We start from the raw sequence: 21,032 nt of genomic DNA, 5'->3' as shown, positions 1-21,032 counted from the left end.
AACAAGCTGTTTTGAAGATTGCTGCACAATGTGCGTATGCACTTACTTCCTTTGAAGCCATCCCACCTGCCCACTCACTCTGGTGTTGGCTCCTCCAGCCACCACAGCGGATTCACATCCTTCTCTCCCCCCCCCTCCTCCAGCCACCACAGCGGATTCACATCCTTCCCCTTGCTCCCTCCTCCAGCCACCACAGCGGATTCACATCCTTCCCCTTGCTCCCTCCTCCACCCACCACAGCGGATTCACATCCTTCACCCCGCCCCTCCTCCACCCACCACAGCGGATTCCCATCCTTCCCCCCCCTCCAGCCACCACAGCGGATTCACATCCTTCACCCCCTCCTCCAGCCACCACAGCGGATTCACATCCTTCACCCCCTCCTCCAGCCACCACAGCGGATTCACATCCTTCCCCCCTCCTCCTCCACTCCACCACAGCGGATTCACATCCTTCACCCCCTCCTCCACCCACCACAGCGGATTCACATCCTTCACCCCCTCCTCCACCCACCACAGCGGATTCACATCCTTCACCCCCCTCCTCCACTCCACCACAGCGGATTCCCATCCTTCCCCCCGTCCTCCTCCACCCACCACAGCGGATTCACATCCTTCACCCCGCCCCTCCTCCACCCACCACAGCGGATTCCCATCCTTCCCCCTCCTCCTCCACCCACCACAGCGGATTCACATCCTTCACCCACCCTCCTCCAGCCACCACAGCGGATTCACATCCTTCACCCCCTCCTCCAGCCACCACAGCGGATTCACATTCTTCACCCCCTCCTCCAGCCACCACAGCGGATTCACATCCTCCCCCTCCTCCAGCCACCACAGCCGATTCACATCCTTCCCCTTGCTCCCTCCTCCAGCCACCACAGCGGATTCACATCCTTCCCCTTGCTCCCTCCTCCAGCCACCACAGCCGATTCACATCCTTCTCCCCCTCCTCCAGCCACCACAGCGGATTCACATCCTTCTCCCCCTCCTCCAGCCACCACAGCCGATTCACATCCTTCTCCTTGCTCCCTCCTCCAGCCACCACAGCGGATTCACATCCTTCCCCTTGCTCCCTCCTCCAGCCACCACAGCGGATTCACATCCTTCTCCCCCTCCTCCAGCCACAACAGCGGATTCACGTCCTTCACCCCGCCCCTCCTCCACCCACCACAGCGGATTCCCATCCTTCCCCCCCTCCAGCCACCACAGCGGATTCACGTCCTTCTCCCCCTCCTCCAGCCACCACAGCGGATTCACGTCCTTCTCCCCCTCCTCCAGCCACCACAGCCGATTCACATCCTTCTCCCCCTCCTCCAACCACAACAGCGGATTCACGTCCTTCTCCCCCTCCTCCACCCACCACAGCCGATTCACATCCTTCTCCCCCTCCTCCACCCACCACAGCGGATTCACATCCTTCACCCCCTCCTCCACCCACCACAGCGGATTCCCATCCTTCCCCCCCGTCCTCCTCCACCCACCACAGCGGATTCACATCCTTCACCCCGCCCCTCCTCCACCCACCACAGCGGATTCCCATCCTTCCCCCTCCTCCTCCACCCACCACAGCGGATTCACATCCTTCACCCACCCTCCTCCAGCCACCACAGCGGATTCACATCCTTCACCCCCCTCCTCCAGCCACCACAGCGGATTCACATTCTTCACCCCCCTCCTCCAGCCACCACAGCCGATTCACATCCTCCCCCTCCTCCAGCCACCACAGCCGATTCACATCCTTCCCCTTGCTCCCTCCTCCAGCCACCACAGCGGATTCACATCCTTCCCCTTGCTCCCTCCTCCAGCCACCACAGCCGATTCACATCCTCCCCCTCCTCCAGCCACCACAGCGGATTCACATCCTTCTCCCCCCTCCTCCAGCCACCACAGCCGATTCACATCCTTCTCCCCCCTCCTCCAGCCACCACAGCGGATTCACATCCTTCCCCTTGCTCCCTCCTCCAACCACCACAGCGGATTCACGTCCTTCTCCCCCCCTCCTCCAGCCACCACAGCCGATTCACATCCTTCTCCCCCCCCTCCTCCAACCACAACAGCGGATTCACGTCCTTCTCCCCCCTCCTCCAGCCACCACAGCGGATTCACGTCCTTCTCCCCCCTCCTCCAGCCACCACAGCCGATTCACATCCTTCTCCCCCTCCTCCAACCACAACAGCGGATTCACGTCCTTCTCCCCCCCTCCTCCAGCCACCACAGCGGATTCACATCCTTCTCCCCCCTCCTCCAGCCACCACAGCCGATTCACATCCTTCTCCCCCCTCCTCCAGCCACCACAGCGGATTCACATCCTTCCCCTTGCTCCCTCCTCCAACCACCACAGCGGATTCACGTCCTTCTCTCTCCCCTCCCTCCTTCTCCAGTATAAATTGCTGAATTATCTTCTGCCGTTTGAGAAATCAATCTGAATTGCGGGACGTTAAACGATATCAAATCAAGGATATCAAACTACAGGCAAAAATGGATCTCCTGAGGTGGTCAGTTTGGTCACGTGATCCCGAGCCCACAACGATCCCGTCGTCTGTTTGGTCACGTGATCCCGAGCCCACAACGATCCCGACTCATGATGTTGTTGAAATGAATAATTATATTCGCGTCCTGATAACGGGGGAAATCCACGACCGATTAAAGGTGTAAAAATCATTCAAAAAACGATGTTTCAAAAAAAAGTATTGATCAAGCATGTATTTATGGAACGTTCTGCTCCACATATTTGGGCGGTGTATAGGTACACACACTCTCTCGGGTTTTCAGATTTCATGTCTGGCCAAACATTTAAATTTTCCCAGAGATTCGCGTCCCCCCCCCCCAAAATACGACGAATTGTTAAAAAGTTTATTCATACTTCGTTTTCAAAATCAATTTTATTTGTTTGTCACCAGTCACGACGAGGAGCCTGCACGAGGGGGGCGTGGCCTGCGTACAGGTGAGCTTGGCCACGCCCTCCTCGTGCAGCAAGGAAAAGTCATCAGACTGGACAAACGGCATAATTTCCGTACAAGCGGTGAGTTCCTCGTCCAAGTGGTGCACAGCGATCCTTTGTGTTCCACCTCACTCGTCCTTGTGGGTTGTTGTTGTTGTTGTCGTCCGATTACAAGTAGTTTTCGGTGCTCATTATAATCAATGGACTTCGGAGCAGGTCGCAGCTCGTGAAGAAGGTGGTGACCGATGCTGAAGTGGGCTGAATGGGCGAGGTGTTAATTTGCGGTGGAGGTGAGTGAGCTTCATTTACACCTTTTTTTTTTTTGTGTGAATTTTATTTTCATCTCCACCGAAGACTCATTTAATTCACCTGTTTTTAATTGCAACATTAACTTCCGGAGACTGCAGGGTTTTTTTTATTTATTTTAAAGACATTGAATAAGATACCATGTCGAGAAAGGTAAACCGTGAAATGTTTCGGAAGATCGATGTTTGTGTCGTGGATGGTCATTGTGACGTCATTTTGTGCCACGGTTGTAAAATGCAGCAACGGAAGCTTCTGTGTGTTGCTTTAAGTGATTTGTTATGTGTAAGGATCAATAAGGTGATTGATTATCTTCTATCGATAATTCCAGCAATCTCTGTCTGTGTGTCTGTGACCGCTGTTTCTCGACAACCACTGGTCCGATGTAATTTAAACTTGCCAGGTATATTGCTGGGGACCTCAGTGTGTGCCTTTTCAAGGTTTCATATTAATCGGACAAGCGGTTCCCAAGTTATGCTCATTTATTTACCAAACCAATGACAGGTATGGTGCTATGACGTCACAATTCTTCTTTGTTTGATATGACGTCACAATTGATGCTGGGGACCTGAGTATGTGCCTTTTCAAGATTTGATATCGTTCTTCATCCGTTTCAGCTGTTTCCCAAGTGTTTCCCAAGTGTTTCCCAAGTGTTTCCCAAGTTATGGCCATTTATTTACCAAACAAATGACAGGACACGTTGCTGCGTAGGCATGGCTGTTGGGGAAGAGATACTCAGCCGCGCTCCCCATTACGGGTCACAACGTACGGACTTCCAGATAGTGATGATTTGCTGTATTGTAATAATTTCTCAATTATAAACACAATGCCCCAATACAGTCATTGTTTATGAGAGCGAAGGAACGGCCTGTGTTTGTTTTTTTTTTTTTTTTTTTTTTTTTTTTTTTTTTTTTTGCACATACGGCTACGCACGTACGGCCACTCGAGAGCGAAGGAACGGCCTGTGTGTTTGTTTGAAAGTTTTTTTTTTTTTTTTTTTTTTTTTTGCACATACGGGCACGCACTAGTTCATGCAACTGATGGTTTGTAAGGTTTTATGAATTCCTTTGATATAATATAATGGGCTCTGTTACTCTGTAAAAGAGACATGAGTTGGTGGATAAGGTACAAGAAGATGGATGGTTTAATTGTGTGCTGGTGAACTTTGAAGCAGAACATGGACTAGGTGGTCAGGTAGAGGATCGATTTATGGTGTGGAGATGGGTCGAATGACCCAAAACCGTTCCACCTCATGTTCTGCCATCGTTTCCCAATTCCCTTGTTTTTCTTTGAATCCATATTGTGCGAGATCCTTGAGCTTCAGACGCCACCAAGTTGTGTTGATACCTTTTGATTTTGATGAACGGATTGCTTGATGTTATAAAAGTACAGAAAACTGACAACAATCCCACCTGCATTGATTGAGTGCATCACTTTACTCCAAGAGAGTAGGGAGTGGGTCAGGTGGGGGTGAAGACCTTGACCCACAATGAAGGCATAATGCGTGCCATCTTGTATTCTGAGATATCAAGAAAGGTGTTTGCTTTTGTTCATTATTCGTGATCTCTGGTTATATTGTGCACGACTTTTCCGGTAGGGAGGCTGAATATTTGAGTTCAACGTGATATTGACGAAGGTTAAAGGTTTTGCCAGGTTTCCATTTTACTCTGTAAAGTAATGATTAGATGTCTTGCAAGTTCCTCTATCCAAAGTACTGGTGACCGATTATTATTTAAAAGACTGTTAGATATTGTCGGTTAATCAGCAAAGTTGGGGGTTGGTATACTTTTAGAAGTATTGGCTCGATCTTTTTTTTTTATTTTTATTTTTTTCCGCGACATAAACTACGCTTTTAGATGCGTGAGATGAAGGGATGTTAAACAGCAGGGCAGTGGGGAACAGGCAAACAAACACAGATGGCAGATAAAAGGGTGAGTGAGGGAGATGAACAGGGTGTAGTAGTCATAGTCTTAGCGGCAGGGGGAGGAGAGGGGAGGGGAGGTGGATGAAAGTCCCGCATCGTTCACTCGTTCTTTTGGAAGCTCGCTCTCTCTATCAAGTGCAGCCTGGGGATGCTGGTTGCATCATTGGTTGGGACGCGGCTGTGCAGCTGATGCAGTGTCCCCCTTACCAGTACACTGGTACTCACTTTGCCGACCTCAGAAGGATGACAGGCTGAGTCAACCCCCTGGTGTGTTAATTCAGCGGCCAACGGGGCTTGAACTCAGGACCCTAGGATCCCAAGCCGCCACCCTAACCACTAAGCCAACACCAGGCTTCTTTGGAAGCTAATGAGGGCAGAATCCTGAAGTGGGGTTGGAGGTTCATGGTTCGGGTGAGATCATTTCAATGAAAAGCTTCAGGGTTTTATGCAAAAACGATGACTTGAGGAAAGATCCCAAAAATGAGAAGTGACACGTTTGTGCTCATGTTCTTGCAGGTGAACCTTGACAGAAGAGGAAGTAGATGACAAATTGACAGGCAGGGGAAGGGGTGTGGAGAAAGGAGGGTAGTCTTGCATCACTGAGTAATGGAAGAAAAATAAGTGGTTTAATTGTAAAGTTATTTGTATACATTTTGAAGGAGCCAGACTTGAGGGTGTAAACTTAGCAAATGGAGTGTCATAGATACCAGGCTGATGAACTTGTGGAAGCTGCATGTAGCCAAGGGGACAGCATTTGAAAGGGGGGGGGGTGGAGTTAATTGATCTGTTGAGATTTTAAACTTTAATATGAAGGGTGTAGTTGGACCAACTTGTGGATTCTAAATGGTAAGGGGGTGGGGGGGGGATGTGAATGGCAAAGGGATGGAAGTGGGTAGATGGCTTGAGGCATTAGTTACTGGATTAATAAATGCATTCAGATAGAGATGCAATTGCAGAAATGTAACCATGAAATTGTGGGGGGAATGTTTTTTTTATTTTTATTTAATTTTTTAATTTTTTAATTTTTTTAATATCACAAGGGAAAAAATACACAACCAACGAGTAATGCAGGCCTTGAATCTGAGAAAAGTATCAAGGATGATGGCAACCCAAAGAAGTCTGTTGAAAATCTGAGTATGCCAACAGTAGCTCACACAGACCCTTGGAGCACACTTCAACTACAATCTATCCAGACGAGACTGGACTCGGTTTCCCTCGTGGGTGATGTGAGTGTCAGAGACTAACTCCCAATATGCTGAGCGGAGGTGTCCAATTAGATTTGCTGCGCGGCGAGTTCCACACACCCGCTCGGTTTTGTTAGGTGAGTTTGGTTACCCCATCGGGCAATCCTGCGCCTTACAATCACAACAAACTTTCTTTTAAACACCAGTTTAATGAATAAAATCTCGGATGGGGAGCAAACAGGAGTTCAGGTATGCCAAGGAAAGGCTTTGTATGATGGAGGATGCCGAGGCAGTGAATGGCTTTGGAGGCCAACTTTGAAATGTGGTTTGCCCAAGAAAGATCATGGCTGAAAGTGAGACCCCAGCATTTCAGTGACTCTTCCTCTTTGGGAGGGTTTGCAATACACTCCTTTTGGATAGACAGACACATTTCTCAGGGTAAAAAGACATATTCCAAGTGTTTGACTTTTGTCAAGGTCTTTGGAGAAAAGAGGCTGCTGCCTATCAGGATGTGGGATGTCATGGTGGAGGATGGAGTCATTAGCCAAGATATAAAGAGGATTTCCCAGAGAGTGTTGATAAAGATTAGGAATAGGATGGGGCCTGGAACACTGCCTTGGGGCACTCCAGCTTTGATGGGGGAGGGAAGATTAAAGGATTCCTTTGAGAGCCACATGTTGGTTGACCACCTAGCCCATGTTAGCTATGAGAGTGGAGGAAGTCAGTAACCCAAGAGTGGAGTTAGCCTTGGATGTCATGGGCAAGGAGTTTGGAGAGTGAGGTGGATTGACTCTTAAACTTGAGGTATGTCTGGCCTCTCCTAGCCCTCGCTATGGTGTAGACTCTCTCCAATTTCAAGGATGAGGAGAGGAGATTGGGATCATACTCTGTGCAGAGCCTTGGTGCTGCTTTAGCAGTCTCCTTGGCTATTGGGCACAATCCTGGACGTGTCACCACTCTGACACAGTATACCAGCATGCTGGTACTCATTTTGCCGACCTCGGAAGGATGACAGGCCGAGTTTGCCCCACCTGGTATCAATTCAACAGCTGAGCCAGATTTGAACTCGGGACCCTCGGATCCAAAACAACTGCAAGGCATTGATGAAATGCCCAACCCCCCCCCCCCGTGGTGCTGACTGTGTGGCTGCCTTGTATAGCCACTGCCATTTCTCCCCCCCCCCCCACTGTGGGACTCCCTCCAGCCACCCTGGTCCACAAAGGTCATGTATTGATCCTGTGGTGGAGTCGTTCAAATGTCAATGCAGCATGTCCAAAGTTGCTCACGTGGAAATGCTATGTCTATGGAACATGTGTGGCTCATGCAGGTGCACACCCTATTTTGATGGTCGAGTGGGGTTGCCACATGTGCGGAGGTGAGTAATTGCAACGGGGAAGGATTAATACTTTTAATTACAAAGGGGAGAAAGAGAGACACAGATAGAGGCTCGGGTAACTCGGAGCTTCCTTATACACCTGATTGTGGTTTTCTAACTGCGGTTACAAACACTTATTATAACATCAATTATTAAATAAATGGCAGTTTCTGCTTTGAAAACAATTCATCAAGTTCTTCAAGGAATCTGCCCATTTGGCCTTAACCTCCTTGAAACAGAAAGATAAGAGAAGTGAAACGGCAAGTTCTGCTTTTAATGTGAGTTTGCGTTGAGGCCTCGGTAATGAAACTCGTGCGTTTGAAGCAAAGATTACTTTCCATGGCTTCATGAATTGGTTTGTTAATCATACACGAACAGTTCAAACAGTCTAAAAACTGCACTTTGGTTGTTGTCCATCATCGATTGTAATGCATGTTTTACGTAAGTTATCATTGAAGTTTGTTTTGCTTGCACTGCATGTGATGATTTGACATTTACAGCCTGAATCATTATTTGTAATAGATGCCTGAACCTTCCTCCTCAAATTACAACCGATGCTGGAGGTGTGTATGAATCGAGACTCGATTGGGGGAGCTCACTCCAAGCCGGTTACTCACTCCAACTCGTTTGACTTGTTTCGCTTGATTGTGGAACCACATAGTCCGGTGGGAATGTGAAAAAGCATGTTGTGGCGTTATTATGAAGTTTTATTTTTATTTTTATTTTTTGGTTGATTCATCATCTCTGAGCTATCCTGAATCAGAATCAGCCAGGTGCCAGACTCGCACCCTTGAGGAATATTTTTTTTAAGAAGTGAAAAACAAAATGGCCACCACCGACTTTCGATAAATTCTGTTTTGGGCGATATCTTCACTTCTAATGCACTTACACACACAATTTTAGTGTCTACTAATATGTTTTTATGGTCAAGGAATCCGATAATGATAAAATTGAAGGTGTGTGTGTGTGTGTGTATATATGTGTGTATATGTGTGTATATGTGTATATATATATATATATAAGATCTGTCTCGTATTTTCAATATGGCCACCATTTTAATATGAAAAATGGCTATTTTGCAGTTCCACTGATCACTTCGAGTAACAAATTGAATTTGATGAACCCTCAAATATTAATACTACGTACAATAATAGTCAATGACGGCTGAAGTAACTTACTTGCAATGATCAATGAATTGATGATTACTAGTGCGGGCCCGTAGGTGTGTGCCCATAGGTGTGTGCCAGTATGTGCAGCTTCGTTCCTTCGCTCTCGTAAACCACGACTGGATTGGGGCATTGTTTCAATTAGATCGAACCAACCATATCATAAATGGCCATAACTTGGGAAACACCTGGGAAACATACTCAGGTCCCCAGCGTCAAGTGTGACGTCATATCAAACGAAGAAGAAGAAGAATTGTGACGCCCCCCCTCTAGTCTCGCCCCTCCTCTCTCCCCCCTCTCTTGCCCCCACTCTCACCGCCCCTCTCCCGTCCCCTCTCTCGCCCCTCCTCTCTCCCCCCTCTCTCGCCCCCACTCTCACCCCCTCTCCCGTCCCCTCTCTTGACACCTCCTCTCTCCCCCTCTCTTGAATTGTGACTCCCCTCCTCTCTCTCACCCCCCTCTCTTGCCCCCTCTCTCTGTAAATGTATTCACAAATGTCTACCAAGCACAACAATTAATTCAAACCCTTGGGAAACAGCTCTTCCCCTTGGGAAAATTTAAACCTTGGGATTAATTAATAATTTGAACAATTAATTCAAATCTTGGGGAAAAAACAGCTTTCAAACCTTGGGAAACAGCTGAAACGGATGAAGAACGATATCAAACCTTGAAAAGGCACATACTCAGGTCCCCAGCGTCAATTGTGATGTCATACCAAACGAAGAAGAAGAAGAATTGACGTCAATCGTGCAAAACAAAAAATAAATAAACATTAATTGTGACGTCATTCGTGATGTCATAGCACCGTGTCTTGTCATTGGTTGACAGATAAATGGCCGTAACTTTGGAACCGCTCGTCCGATTAATATCAAACCTTAAAAAGGCACATCCCTGGGGCCCCAGCAATATTCCTGGCAAGTTTCAATCAGATCGGACTGGTGGTCATCGAGAAACGGCGGTCACAGACAGACACACACACAGATTTCCAGAATTATAGATAGATACTAGCAAAGTACCCGCCCACGGGCAGGTACAGTTATCTGTTGAATGGCGTTGGTCCCGTCTCGATCGGGAGAAATTGACGTAATCCGGTGACCTTTGACCTTGACCTTGATCCCCTTATGTCCGTTCCCAAGGATCACATATGCCAAGTTTAATCTCATTCTATCCAACAGTTTGGCCGTTAAGAAAGGACAAACAAACATTAAAAATTGACGTTTTATTCAATTTATGACGTCTTAAGTCGGAAGTGAATGTCGTCAATCAACTGTCATTTAATTTTAATTATCTGTCGAATGGCGTTGGTCCCGTCTCGATTGGATGAAATTGAAGTTAACCGGTGACCTTTGACCTTGAACTTGACCCCCCCATGTCCCAAGGATCACTCATGCCAAGTTTCATCTCATTCCATCCAACGGTTCAGCCGCGTATCAAGGAAGAACAAACAAAAAACCAATGTCACCCTCAGGGTGACCCGTATCTTGCCAAAAGGTGACCACGTGTGACTTCTTTAAGGTCACACTGAGGTGAACAGAGCTGCTATCCACCAGCAGCGACTCCTTGAGGAATATCTGCCTACGAGAGATTCCGATGAGAATCGTCCTACAGAGTAACAAGCAGTCATAGACAAGATAACAAGCAGTCATAGACTGGTACTTACGAAATTGTCAACTTGACCTCTGACCTTGTCTAATAAAAGCTGTCTCTGGAGAAGGTAGCGACGCAAACCATAAGTTTCTGCGATGATTCTGTACCAAACCATCAAAAATCGAATGTTTGACCTCACTATGACCTTGACCTTTGACTGATTTTGACCAAAATCTAATCAGCACTAGCCATCACCCTTCTGAATCACGTGGTGTAATTTGACATTGGTAACTTTTTCCATTCTCGAGTTATCGTGCCTACAAACAAACAAACAAAAAGAATGTCACCCGCAGGGTGACCCGTATCTTGCCAAAAGGTGACCTCGTGTGACTTCTTTAAAGTCGCACTGAGGTGAACAGAGCTGCTATCCACCAGGAGTGACTCCTTGAGGAATATCTGCCTACGAGAGATTCCGATGAGAATCGTTCTACAGAGTACCCATGAAAAATATGCTTTTGCCTCATAACGTCACCAAATGACGTCATAATGTCTCAAGATTGACATATCTAGAAAGCACTCATCGAGGTTTTCTATTTGAGGTACTACACGATATGGTTCCTAAAACTTGAAAATTTGACCTTGGGGTCAAATATGTTTGACCTTAGGCGCTAAGCATGACTGTCAAGGCCAATCGCCACCAAAAATTAATCAGCTGAGCGCCAGACCATGAACTATATTCCCATGAAGTTTGAAGACGATCCAATCAAAATTACTCAAAAAAATAAGAGTTTCGTCGACTCCCCTGATTTGCGCCAAAGTGACCTTGACCTTTGACCTTGACCTTCAAAATTCTGTGCACTGAAAGGGACCTCTATAGGCCTCTGATATGCGAAGTTACAAAAATTTCCGATGATAACTGTGCTCTGCAGAATTTTTTATACGTGATTACAGACAAACAAAAAAACAAAAAATAAAAATAAAAAAAAACATACAAGCTGACTAACATATCTTGCAAAACTTCGTTTTGGCAAGATAACAAACAAACACACAAACAAACACACAAACAGAAACGGAAGTCATCAATATACTTACGAAATCTTAGATTTCGTAAGTAACAAACAAACATTCTATTTTTTTTGGTATAGTAGAAGATTAGAATACGATTTTTACACAAATATATCCGGATACATGTGGATAGTTGACTATGACTTTCGGTTATGTCTTTAATTAAGTATGAACATGTCTATGATTTTGGGTTATGTCTTAAAGTAAGTATGTATATGATTTTGGGTTATGTTTTTTTTAATTAAGAATGGACATGTATATGATTTTGGGTTATGTTTTTAATTAAGAATGGACATGTATATGATTTTGGGTTATGTTTTTAATTATGAATGGACATGTATATGATTTTGGGTTATGTTTTTAATTAAGAATGGACATGTATATGATTTTGGGTTATGTTTTTAATTAAGAATGGACATGTATATGATTTTGGGTTATGTTTTTAATTAAGAATGGACATGTATATGATTTTGGGTTATGTTTTTAATTATGAATGGACATGTATATGATTTTGGGTTATGTTTTTAATTAAGAATGGACATGTATATGATTTTGGGTTATGTTTTTAATTAAGAATGGACATGTATATGATTTTGAAATTACCTTTTTTTTTTTTTTTTAGACAAACAAATATTAACTTTGTTAAGGATGCAATATTCTACATTATGTTCAATCTTCATCACCGTCATCGTGATTAGCAGCTACTGCCCTTGTCTGATCCAGCATTACAACCGCAAAACATCGAACATGACATCTGTGCTGCCACACAACCACACCTCCCGGTGGAGCATCCACACTTGATCAGCTGCAGAATGATGACTGGTGCAGCAGACACATCAGGTGGAAGTGTGGTTGGACACAACGTCACACCGTCCTCACCTTCTTGCCATCCATACTTGATGGGGTCCAAGTTCGGAGGGTCTGACTGAGTGGCCGATTTCCATCTAATGACGATGATGAGCACGATGTACATGTTGAACAAAGGCATCCTGCGATGGGGGCAACGACTTCAATTTCGGAGCAGAGGTAATCTTAGAGCTGGCCATCTTAGACTTCCACAACTGATACCGGTGTGTGGACGTATCACCTTCGACTTTGGAACCATAACAGGCAGCAATGAAGGTAGTTGCCTCAGATATCATCTTTTCCTCGTCTGCTTCCAGCTGACCAAGTAAGGTGGGATGATGTCCGCCCATTAGTACCTTCAGCGCTGTGGCCTTTCCAATGCCAAACAAATATGACAGTATCGCATCCGGTCAGAGCATGTACAGCAGGCAGATATTTGGCGATGCTTTTGTGTTTCAGTGCTGTTTGGCGAATGTCTACGTTCGCCCTCCCAGCACACGGACTCTCCATGTTATCCACAGTTATCTTTTCTGTGGATAACATGGACATCCACAGTTATCTTTTCTTCGAGGTAGAAATGAATCAACAGGACAAAGACATCTGTATCGTAGCAGACCACTTTGATGTGCGAGTCACCACCGACACCTGACACAATTCTAACTAAGTGATGGATGATGATGACATCTGTTTCTTCATGGTGTGTTTTCAGATCCTATCTCTGGAGAGTGGAATTGTTCCATACTTGTACTGGTGTAGGATCTTTTCCAGTGATCACTAGTTTGGTCTGGTTGTCCACAATGTGGGTCATCAGATACTGACAGATCAAATCGATCAGTTGTACTTTGGAGGCTACATTTAGGACCACTTTTTGTGCGCAAGTTGAGTTTATGTTTTCGACTTGAATCGTGACCTGCGCGAATGGATCTCGTCATTTGTTTCGTGCTGATTTTGATGTACCTGTCGAAAATCAGGTATACGTCAAAACACTCCAGGTGGTATTTGATGGTTCCCAAGAAGTTGATCACATAATCCTCAACTGTACCATTTGTGGGCCAATCTACAGTCCATAACATAGCGCACCATCGTTGATGACAGCATCTAGAACACCTTGGATTCGACTTGATTGCTCAACTTGGAGTTTCGTCTTCAGGATTGCTTTCAACTGACCTGCATCGCACCGCTCTCAAACAAGGAGGCTGGGACAGGGGACATTTCGTAAGAGAGGACATCCTTGATATCAATATCCCTGTATTGTGTGGAGACACATGACTCGGGTGTAGATCAATTCAGTATCGTATACTGGACTTCCCTCCAGCTTGATGCTCTTTTTGGTTGAAGTCATCAGGGTCACTTTCTTGGTTAGTGTCTTGTTGAAGCTTGTTGGCCATCCAGATTCAAATTCTGCGATCTGTTGTCATCCAATCTTGAGAGAATCATCAACGTTTACCTTGTCTGTCGCATGAAACATAGTAGTAGACACCAAAATTGTGTGTGTAAGTGCATTAGAAGTGAAGATATAGCCCAAAACAGAATTTATCGAAAGTCGGTGGTGGCCATTTTGTTTTTCGCCTCTAAAAAAAAATTCCTCAAGGGTGCGAGTCTGGCACCCGGCTGTTTCTGATTCAGGATAGCTCAGAGATGATGAATCAACCAAAAAACTTCATAATGACGCTGAAGCACGCTTTGCCCTGAAATGGCTTTGACATCGAGACTACTATCCTTTTATCTCTACCATCTTCTCACCAGGTGTTCCTTTACACCATGTTGTAATCTCCGTTCATAGCTGCACCCTTTTTACTGTCATTCTCATCCCGTCTGCTTCCTTGATGTGTTGCTTCTGTCTTTTCATTCCAAGAACTAGTTTGGTCATTTAGCTTTCTGTGCTTTCCGTGCTTTCTCAATCGATCATTATCCTGAAAGTTAACTGTCAGCCGGATGAATCCACGGCGTGTTCATTGCTTTCTTTGCACCGTCTTCCCACGAGGCCCTATGCTTTCGATACAATGAATGAAATCTCTCGGGAGAAGGGTTGTGTTTGTGGGGGAAGGGGGTTTAGATGTAATGGGGAAACGTTCGTATCCTTAGCTCTTTATTGTCATGGAAACCCACGATACAAAAGGCTGTCATCTGCTGATTACTTGAGCTGGAAAGTATGATCAATTGTATACAAATGTGGTGCACTTTCCATCATTTCTGTACATTTCAGGGTGGTCCATTAGCTTCAAATTGAGTGTAAACAAAACATTGACACTCAGGTTTTATTGTGGACACGTCTTTATTTTTATTGACTTCTGTTGGGTTTTTGTATGCGGTCGAAGCTCGTGGAAGAGTTGGTACACTTAACGGACAAAAACAGGATGCAAAACAGGCATACGTGGAGAGAGAAACTTCATGAAGAAAAGTTAGAAAATTCGGAGGGATTTGGATGAGGTTAATGAGGGTAGAAAAGATCATGGTTTTGGATTGGGGATGATCTGAGACAGTGGTGAACAACTGTCTTGAATACCTGGGGGGGGGGGGGGATACAAAGCACTGAAAGAGTTTAGGGTTCTTTGCAGTTGTTAAAAAATATTATTTGCAAAATGGAGATTCTTTACAGTGTTTTACCTTGTTTAGTGAAGCGGGAATCAAATATTTGTTCACAAATGACTATGTTGGCCTTATCTCCTTTGGGAGTGAAAATTGCTTTACTTTCCTTTCTGGCCTGGCAGTTGTGGCCATGCATAGTCACTTGTCCTGCCAACAAGTCCATGTCCTGTGTGCACGTCGAGCACACGCGACAATCCTGCGTTTCTCATTTGCTCTCGTCTTTTGTGTGAAATGTTGATGTGCCTCTGCTTCTGCCTTTGTTTTCCTTTGCCAGTGCGAGTGTGAATTTTGCACCCGGTGACAAGCTGGCTTCGTGCAAGCAGACTGCGAACACCATGCCAGGGTGATCAGACTTTGTTGGCCAAGACGATGGTGCCTCGGATGTTGGGCCTGTGGTTCTGCCTCTTGACTGCGTGTCAAGCTTTTCCACTTCATGATTTGGCCTGCAGTGATGAGGAGCTTCGTCAATGTATGGGTAAGGTATCAATTTGAGGATTCCTTCTCGTCTTGGCCTTTATCGTGAAGGTTGTTCATGGTGTTATTTCGCAGTCGTGAGGGAGGGAATGGTGTGTTTTGAATAGTTATACCCTTCCCATTACATGCCTTGCAGTTTAAATCTTCAAATGATTCACCATAAGCTCTCATTTCTTCCTTGTCAATCGTGCGAATGATGAGGCTGTGACTGGTGTACCCTGTGAACTGCATCCTCTATGGACTAGTGTTAAACCCAAAACTGAGGACTGAGTAACACCTGATTTTTATGAGTTAACTTTTAGTTTTGTTTTGGCTTCCTTAGAAATTTGAAAATTTAAATTTTATTTATTTATTATTTACATATATATATATATATATATATATATATATATATATATATATGTATTTTTTTTTTAATAGCACTTCTAATTTATTGAATGTGTCTTTATTGTAATCGTCACTTGGAAGTTGTGGTGTTGGAGTCGGACTCCGCTCTACTATCTTGCACCGATTTATTTACGTTTTGAGAAATTGTGTTGCTGTTTTATTAGTAATGCAGAATTTATTTGTTTATTTCTCTTCTTTATCCTTAGGTTTGGATTGTGAGGGAAGCTTTGCCAGCTGTACGCACAATGATCAAACACGTTGCTGTGTAAGTCAGTCAGAGATCTGTAGTTGATAAGTAATAACGAGGAACTTTGATGCAGGAGGAGGCCATTCAGCCCACCATGCCTGTGTTACACCAGCCCAAAAATCCATCGCGCACCAGACGAATCTGAAAATGCTGGATGTCTTTTCTTCTGTGCTAAATTTTTCTTCCACGGATCACCCATCCACATGCAAGCTACCTACAAGTCGTGCCATATGTGATGACAAATGGTTGTTCGTGGATGTACTCTGAAGCGGTTTGACCCTGTGGAAAACCTCCAGTACTTGACATTGCAGGAAAGATCTGGCATCCAATTTGATTTGGCCTTTGTTGCCAAAATCTTGAAATGGTAAAAAAATGATTCAAATGTTCAGCATGATGATTACTTTGAATGCACGATCAAAGGCACCAATCTTGAGGCCATTCAGGTTCAAGTTGGCAATTTCACATTTGTGACAAATATTTGCTTTTCTGACTGCACGGAAACTTCCTTATTCTGGCTTTGATAATGGAGCTAAATCATAAGGTACATGTGCCTTGTGGTAATTGTTTTTCCTATTTCAGTTTTTATGCTTTGCAATACCATTTCATATCCTATTATGGATTTTTACCTTCGTCACCGAAAGTGAAGGAGGTTATGTTTTCATCCCTGTATCTCCGTTTGTTAATTGCTGGAATCCTTCGGATTTCGGAAATTATGTTGGTCGGTTGTGTGTCATTCCGTGTCTGTCTGTTTGTTTGTGTGTTTGTTTCCCCTGTAGCAGCCACACCATTTCAGCGATCATGACCAAACTGGGTACAGACGTCGGCCATGGTCCAACTTGGACATTTGTTTTTGGTGAATCTTGGTCAAAGGTCAAGGTCACCGAAAAACCGAAATTCTTATTTTCGCAATAACGTCCGCTAAAATGGTCGTATCGACTTCAAACCAAATCCAAAACGTTAATCTTCCAATACTGCACCCAACCATATGTCTCATTGGGGTGTCACACCAACACCCTTCTTAGCGGTCGGGGGTGGGGTCAAAATTTTCAAATTGCGAATAAAAATGCCATTTCAGGTCCGATTGACTTCCAAGTTATGATCATGACCAAACTAAGTGCTATAACTCATTAAACAGGACCACGATCGACTTGTAAGAACCAAATTGATTTGCAGGTTTTTGTTTTTTCACGGATCATGGAGATATGACAAAGTTATTCCGACAATTCCTTGCTCAACAAGCAATTTCATTTGTTTTTTGTTTGTTTGTTTGTGTGGAGGATATATCAAAGTTGTGGACAGGTTGGGTGTGTGATGAAGACGAGCTGATTAGATTTTGGTGAAGATCCTGATGCAACTCCTCAAATATTTTTTAGTGATTCTTCACCATTGAGAGATGGGGCTAAACTGATATATAACAGGATATGTCAAAAAAAAGTTGTGGGCAGTTTGGGTGTGTGACCATGACAAATTGATTCAATTTTGGTGAAGATCCGGATCAGGATATGAGAATTACTTAATATTTTGAGTGATTCTTCACCATTGAGAGATGGGGCTCAAACGATATACAGCACGATATTTCAAAAATGTATTTGGCTCTATGTTCTCATGGATCGGGCATTGCATGGTGGAGGTATGTGCTCTACCGAGTGCCCTTCTAGGTCTCCCTCTCCCCCCCCTCCCCCCCTCCCCCATCTCTTCAACATCGAGGCTCGTGGAAGAGCAAGATGATCGACGGTAAAAAGGCAACAAACTGATGGCAGGGTGGTTGTACAACGAGCAAGTCGAGGGGAGGCGACGATGCAGTAACATTCAAGAAGGTTAAGTAGGGTTGATGGTGGTAGTAGGTATTGTGGATATGGATGAATGATGACAATAGATGGTGGTACACTGCCTGCTTGAAGCCCTGTAGGGTAGAATTTGATTGAACTGCCTTGGGAAAGCAGTTTCACAAATGAGGAATGAAGTGGAGGTGTGTGGTAAGCCTGGGAAATTGGTAATTTAACGAAGAGGGTGTTTGATGTAAGAGTGTTTGATGTAAGAGCACCATCCTGGAGGATAAGTGCTTGAAACACAAACGGGCTTCATTAAAATACATGACAGGTGGAGACATTTCCCTTGGTGATAATAAGGACTCGTCTTGGGACTGACGTTTCCATGATGTCAGCCCCGTTCCAGGTCAGATTCCGGTTTGCTTGGTTGAATTGGCTCGTTTGTTCTTTTTCTGGTATATCTGCAACTTTGGATAATGTTGTCTGGAGTGAGTGACTGACAGGCTGGGTTTAGGGATAGAGGTATCTATCTCACATTGACAGCATGATAAGCCACCACCAAAAATGTGCATGTGTGTGCTCAATTTGGTGCAAATTGTGCTATTTTTGTTTTTAATTTCCATCCTCATCTTTGCCAATTAATTATGCTCCCAACTCTCCCTCAGCTTTCATCTGCTCTGACTCCTCGTGCTGAAATAGCTTCTGGCCTTGTAGCACCTGCCCTGCTTGTTTCTCTTGTGGTGGTTCTGGTGATTTGCTGCCTGCGTGGGGCGAAACATGAGGAGAGTTTCAGTGGCACTTATAACCCCAGGGAGCAGGAGATGAGTGGAGGAAGGCAGAATCCCTACAGCTACCTTGGGCTGCCAATCCCTCCCCTGGAGCGGCTCATCTGATGGGTTGTGGAGAGATCATCTCTCTGGGTTTCCCCTCCCCCCCACTAAGTTGTGCACCCATACTAATTTGTCTCCACTGCACGTCAGACTTCAGAATGATCTTGATATTTCCATCCACTGTCAAAAGATTATTTTCATCCTGGACCAGGAAGCTTTGTATGACCTGGTAAAGACTTCAACTTTTTTTTAAAAATTTTCTAATAGTGACCTTTCCACTTCTGCATTGTCGCCATCACGTACATTCACCCTCATGCGTCTTGAACTGCTTTTCATAACCGTGCAAGTGGTGGTGGATTTTCCTGTCAATTGATAGATACTTTGGACTTGAAAGTTCAGAAATGTGCAGTAGGTGGGTGACGACAACAACAAACTTTAATTTCAACTGTTTGTTCCAATTGTATTTGGCTTTCTGGAGCTACTGTGAATTGTGTGTACTACTCAGGCTATTGTGAAGACGTAGCGAATGCTGTAGAGATAAAATGAAAAGAAGAGGGATGTTGGGAGAGTAAAAACGATACATTTTGTGGGTTGGGGTGGGTTGGTGGAATTGTATTTTTCCACTTTTTATTTTTAAAATTGATTCACATATACAGATTAACTGTGGAATATTTTTGAAGCAATATTTCTGCTGCTTCTTTTTTTTCCTAACTAATGTGCATCTACACCTGGATGATGGTTTGGCTTCCATTAAGCCTTGCATGAGCACATCCTGACTGGATTATGCAATGTTCCAACTTGGTATGGAATTATTTCTTACGAGCCTCGATTATGTCTGGTATAAAAAAAAGAAAAGTATGTTGTCGCACTATTTTGAGGCTGGTGTGTGTGTGTTCGTGTTCTCGAAACTGGGAAAAACAGGGCGGCTGAGTTGAGCGTGACATTTCTGGCAAATGGGGAAAAGTTACATCACCGTGCACTACACATGACTGGTATTATCTACCCTATAAGTGGAAAGGGGATATGCAATATCTTTCTCGCAAATAATTTTCTCCTCTGTGAGCAGCAAGTCAAAGTTGAGCAGAAGCACTATCGAGAGGCATCATCACGACCTAGCAAGCTGCTGCCATGCATGGGTGATCAACCCTATCTACTCATTTTATTCGGGCTAAAGTTGGATTCAGAACCACTTTGTTGAAATTGCACTTGAATTTAAAAAAAAAGAAGAAAGAAAGTGAACTGGATCGCATTTTATGTTTGCTGCTTGAGCTCCTGTTTGAGTGGAGACCCTCAAGTTTACATCTTCCGAATGATGTGCAGCAGTTTTCCTGATTTTGTGCCGCAAAAAACTATTATATATATATATATATATATATATATATATATATATATATATATATATATATATATATATATATATATATATATATATATATATATATTTGCTCTAATCATTATCATTTTTGCTGACACGGGTGGAGATTGTGTAACATTGAGTGAAAACCATTTGGAGAAGGACAAACATCTCGGCTGAGTTGTTGGGGACTTTTTTTTTTTTGCAACTTCCCCTCATATTACCTTCGATATATTTATGGATTTGGACCAGATGTCGATGCTCTGCTCTTGTATTTGTACACTTGCTTACACTGTTCGTCCCTTGTTACTTTTTCTGCAAAATCAGTTCAGTACGTGTGATGCCCACCCCCTTCAATTCATCGTGCCGTCCTCACACTGAATTATTTATTTATTTTTCCTTTGGCTACCTCGCATCTGCCTGGAAGTTGATCACTCCCATTTGCAAAGAAAGGTGAAAAACATTCCCAACGACCCAATAGTAAGCTTGCTTCCAATAAACGAAAAGTAGTGGTTGAATCCATTATTGCCGAAGTTTTCCCCCCACCCTCTTTAAACAGCTTTGTATCTGACGATCAATTTGGGTTCTTTCCCAGTCACTGAACTCGATACATGCTGTTCGTTTTTCCTTCATGAATGGTTGGAGGCCCAAAATCTCAGACGAGGTCACGATTGTCTTGTTGTATATAGCTTGGGCTTTAGATGCAGTCTGGCTGGCATCCGATTCTGTTTGCCAAGCTCTAACTGGCACACAAGGCCACATGCGCACACTCTTGTTTTTTGGCTCTGACTTCTTCCACTTGCCCAGTCAGTGTGATACATTCAGTGGAGTCCTCGAATCTCTTCACAGTCTTGGCTAAAGTGCCCAAAGGCAATCTTTTGCATCGTTTTCTTGCTCTTGTGCATTAATTATAATCTACGTTTTGTTTTGAAACTATGTCGAGGCTCATGGAATATATCAAGACATAAAAGAACCATAGAAAAAAGATA

At 44.4% G+C, this 21,032-nt stretch overlaps 1 protein-coding gene across 1 annotated transcript; it reads left to right on the top strand.

The window, feature by feature from the left end:
- Positions 1-2,924: 2,924 nt before the first annotated feature.
- LOC147012794 (uncharacterized) lies at positions 2,925-19,544 on the top strand. Its single transcript, XM_085853986.1, has 5 exons — positions 2,925-3,024; positions 3,160-3,233; positions 15,257-15,457; positions 16,050-16,108; positions 18,525-19,544. The coding sequence occupies exons 3-5, from the start codon at positions 15,352-15,354 to the stop codon at positions 18,750-18,752; spliced, it is 393 nt and encodes a 130-aa protein (XP_085710112.1). The 5' UTR covers positions 2,925-3,024; positions 3,160-3,233; positions 15,257-15,351; the 3' UTR covers positions 18,753-19,544.
- The last annotated feature ends 1,488 nt before the right edge of the window (positions 19,545-21,032 follow it).

The sequence above is a fragment of the Eptatretus burgeri genome, chromosome 14, assembly GCF_056783735.1.
Source record: "Eptatretus burgeri isolate ZD-2024b chromosome 14, Ebu_testis_v1, whole genome shotgun sequence".
NCBI lineage: Eukaryota > Metazoa > Chordata > Myxini > Myxiniformes > Myxinidae > Eptatretus > Eptatretus burgeri.
The sequence above is the reverse complement of the archived record's forward strand: the minus strand, read 5'-3'. Positions and strand labels throughout refer to the sequence as shown.

Bases quoted from the DNA above. Each gene is read 5' to 3' on its own strand.
- LOC147012794 (XM_085853986.1), top strand. From the start codon at position 15,352: ATGGTGCCTCGGATGTTGGGCCTGTGGTTCTGCCTCTTGACTGCGTGT. The intron at 15,458-16,049 runs GTAAGGTATCAA...CTTTATCCTTAG, and splicing joins GGAGCTTCGTCAATGTATGG to GTTTGGATTGTGAGGGAAGC. The intron at 16,109-18,524 runs GTAAGTCAGTCA...ACTCTCCCTCAG, and splicing joins ATGATCAAACACGTTGCTGT to CTTTCATCTGCTCTGACTCC.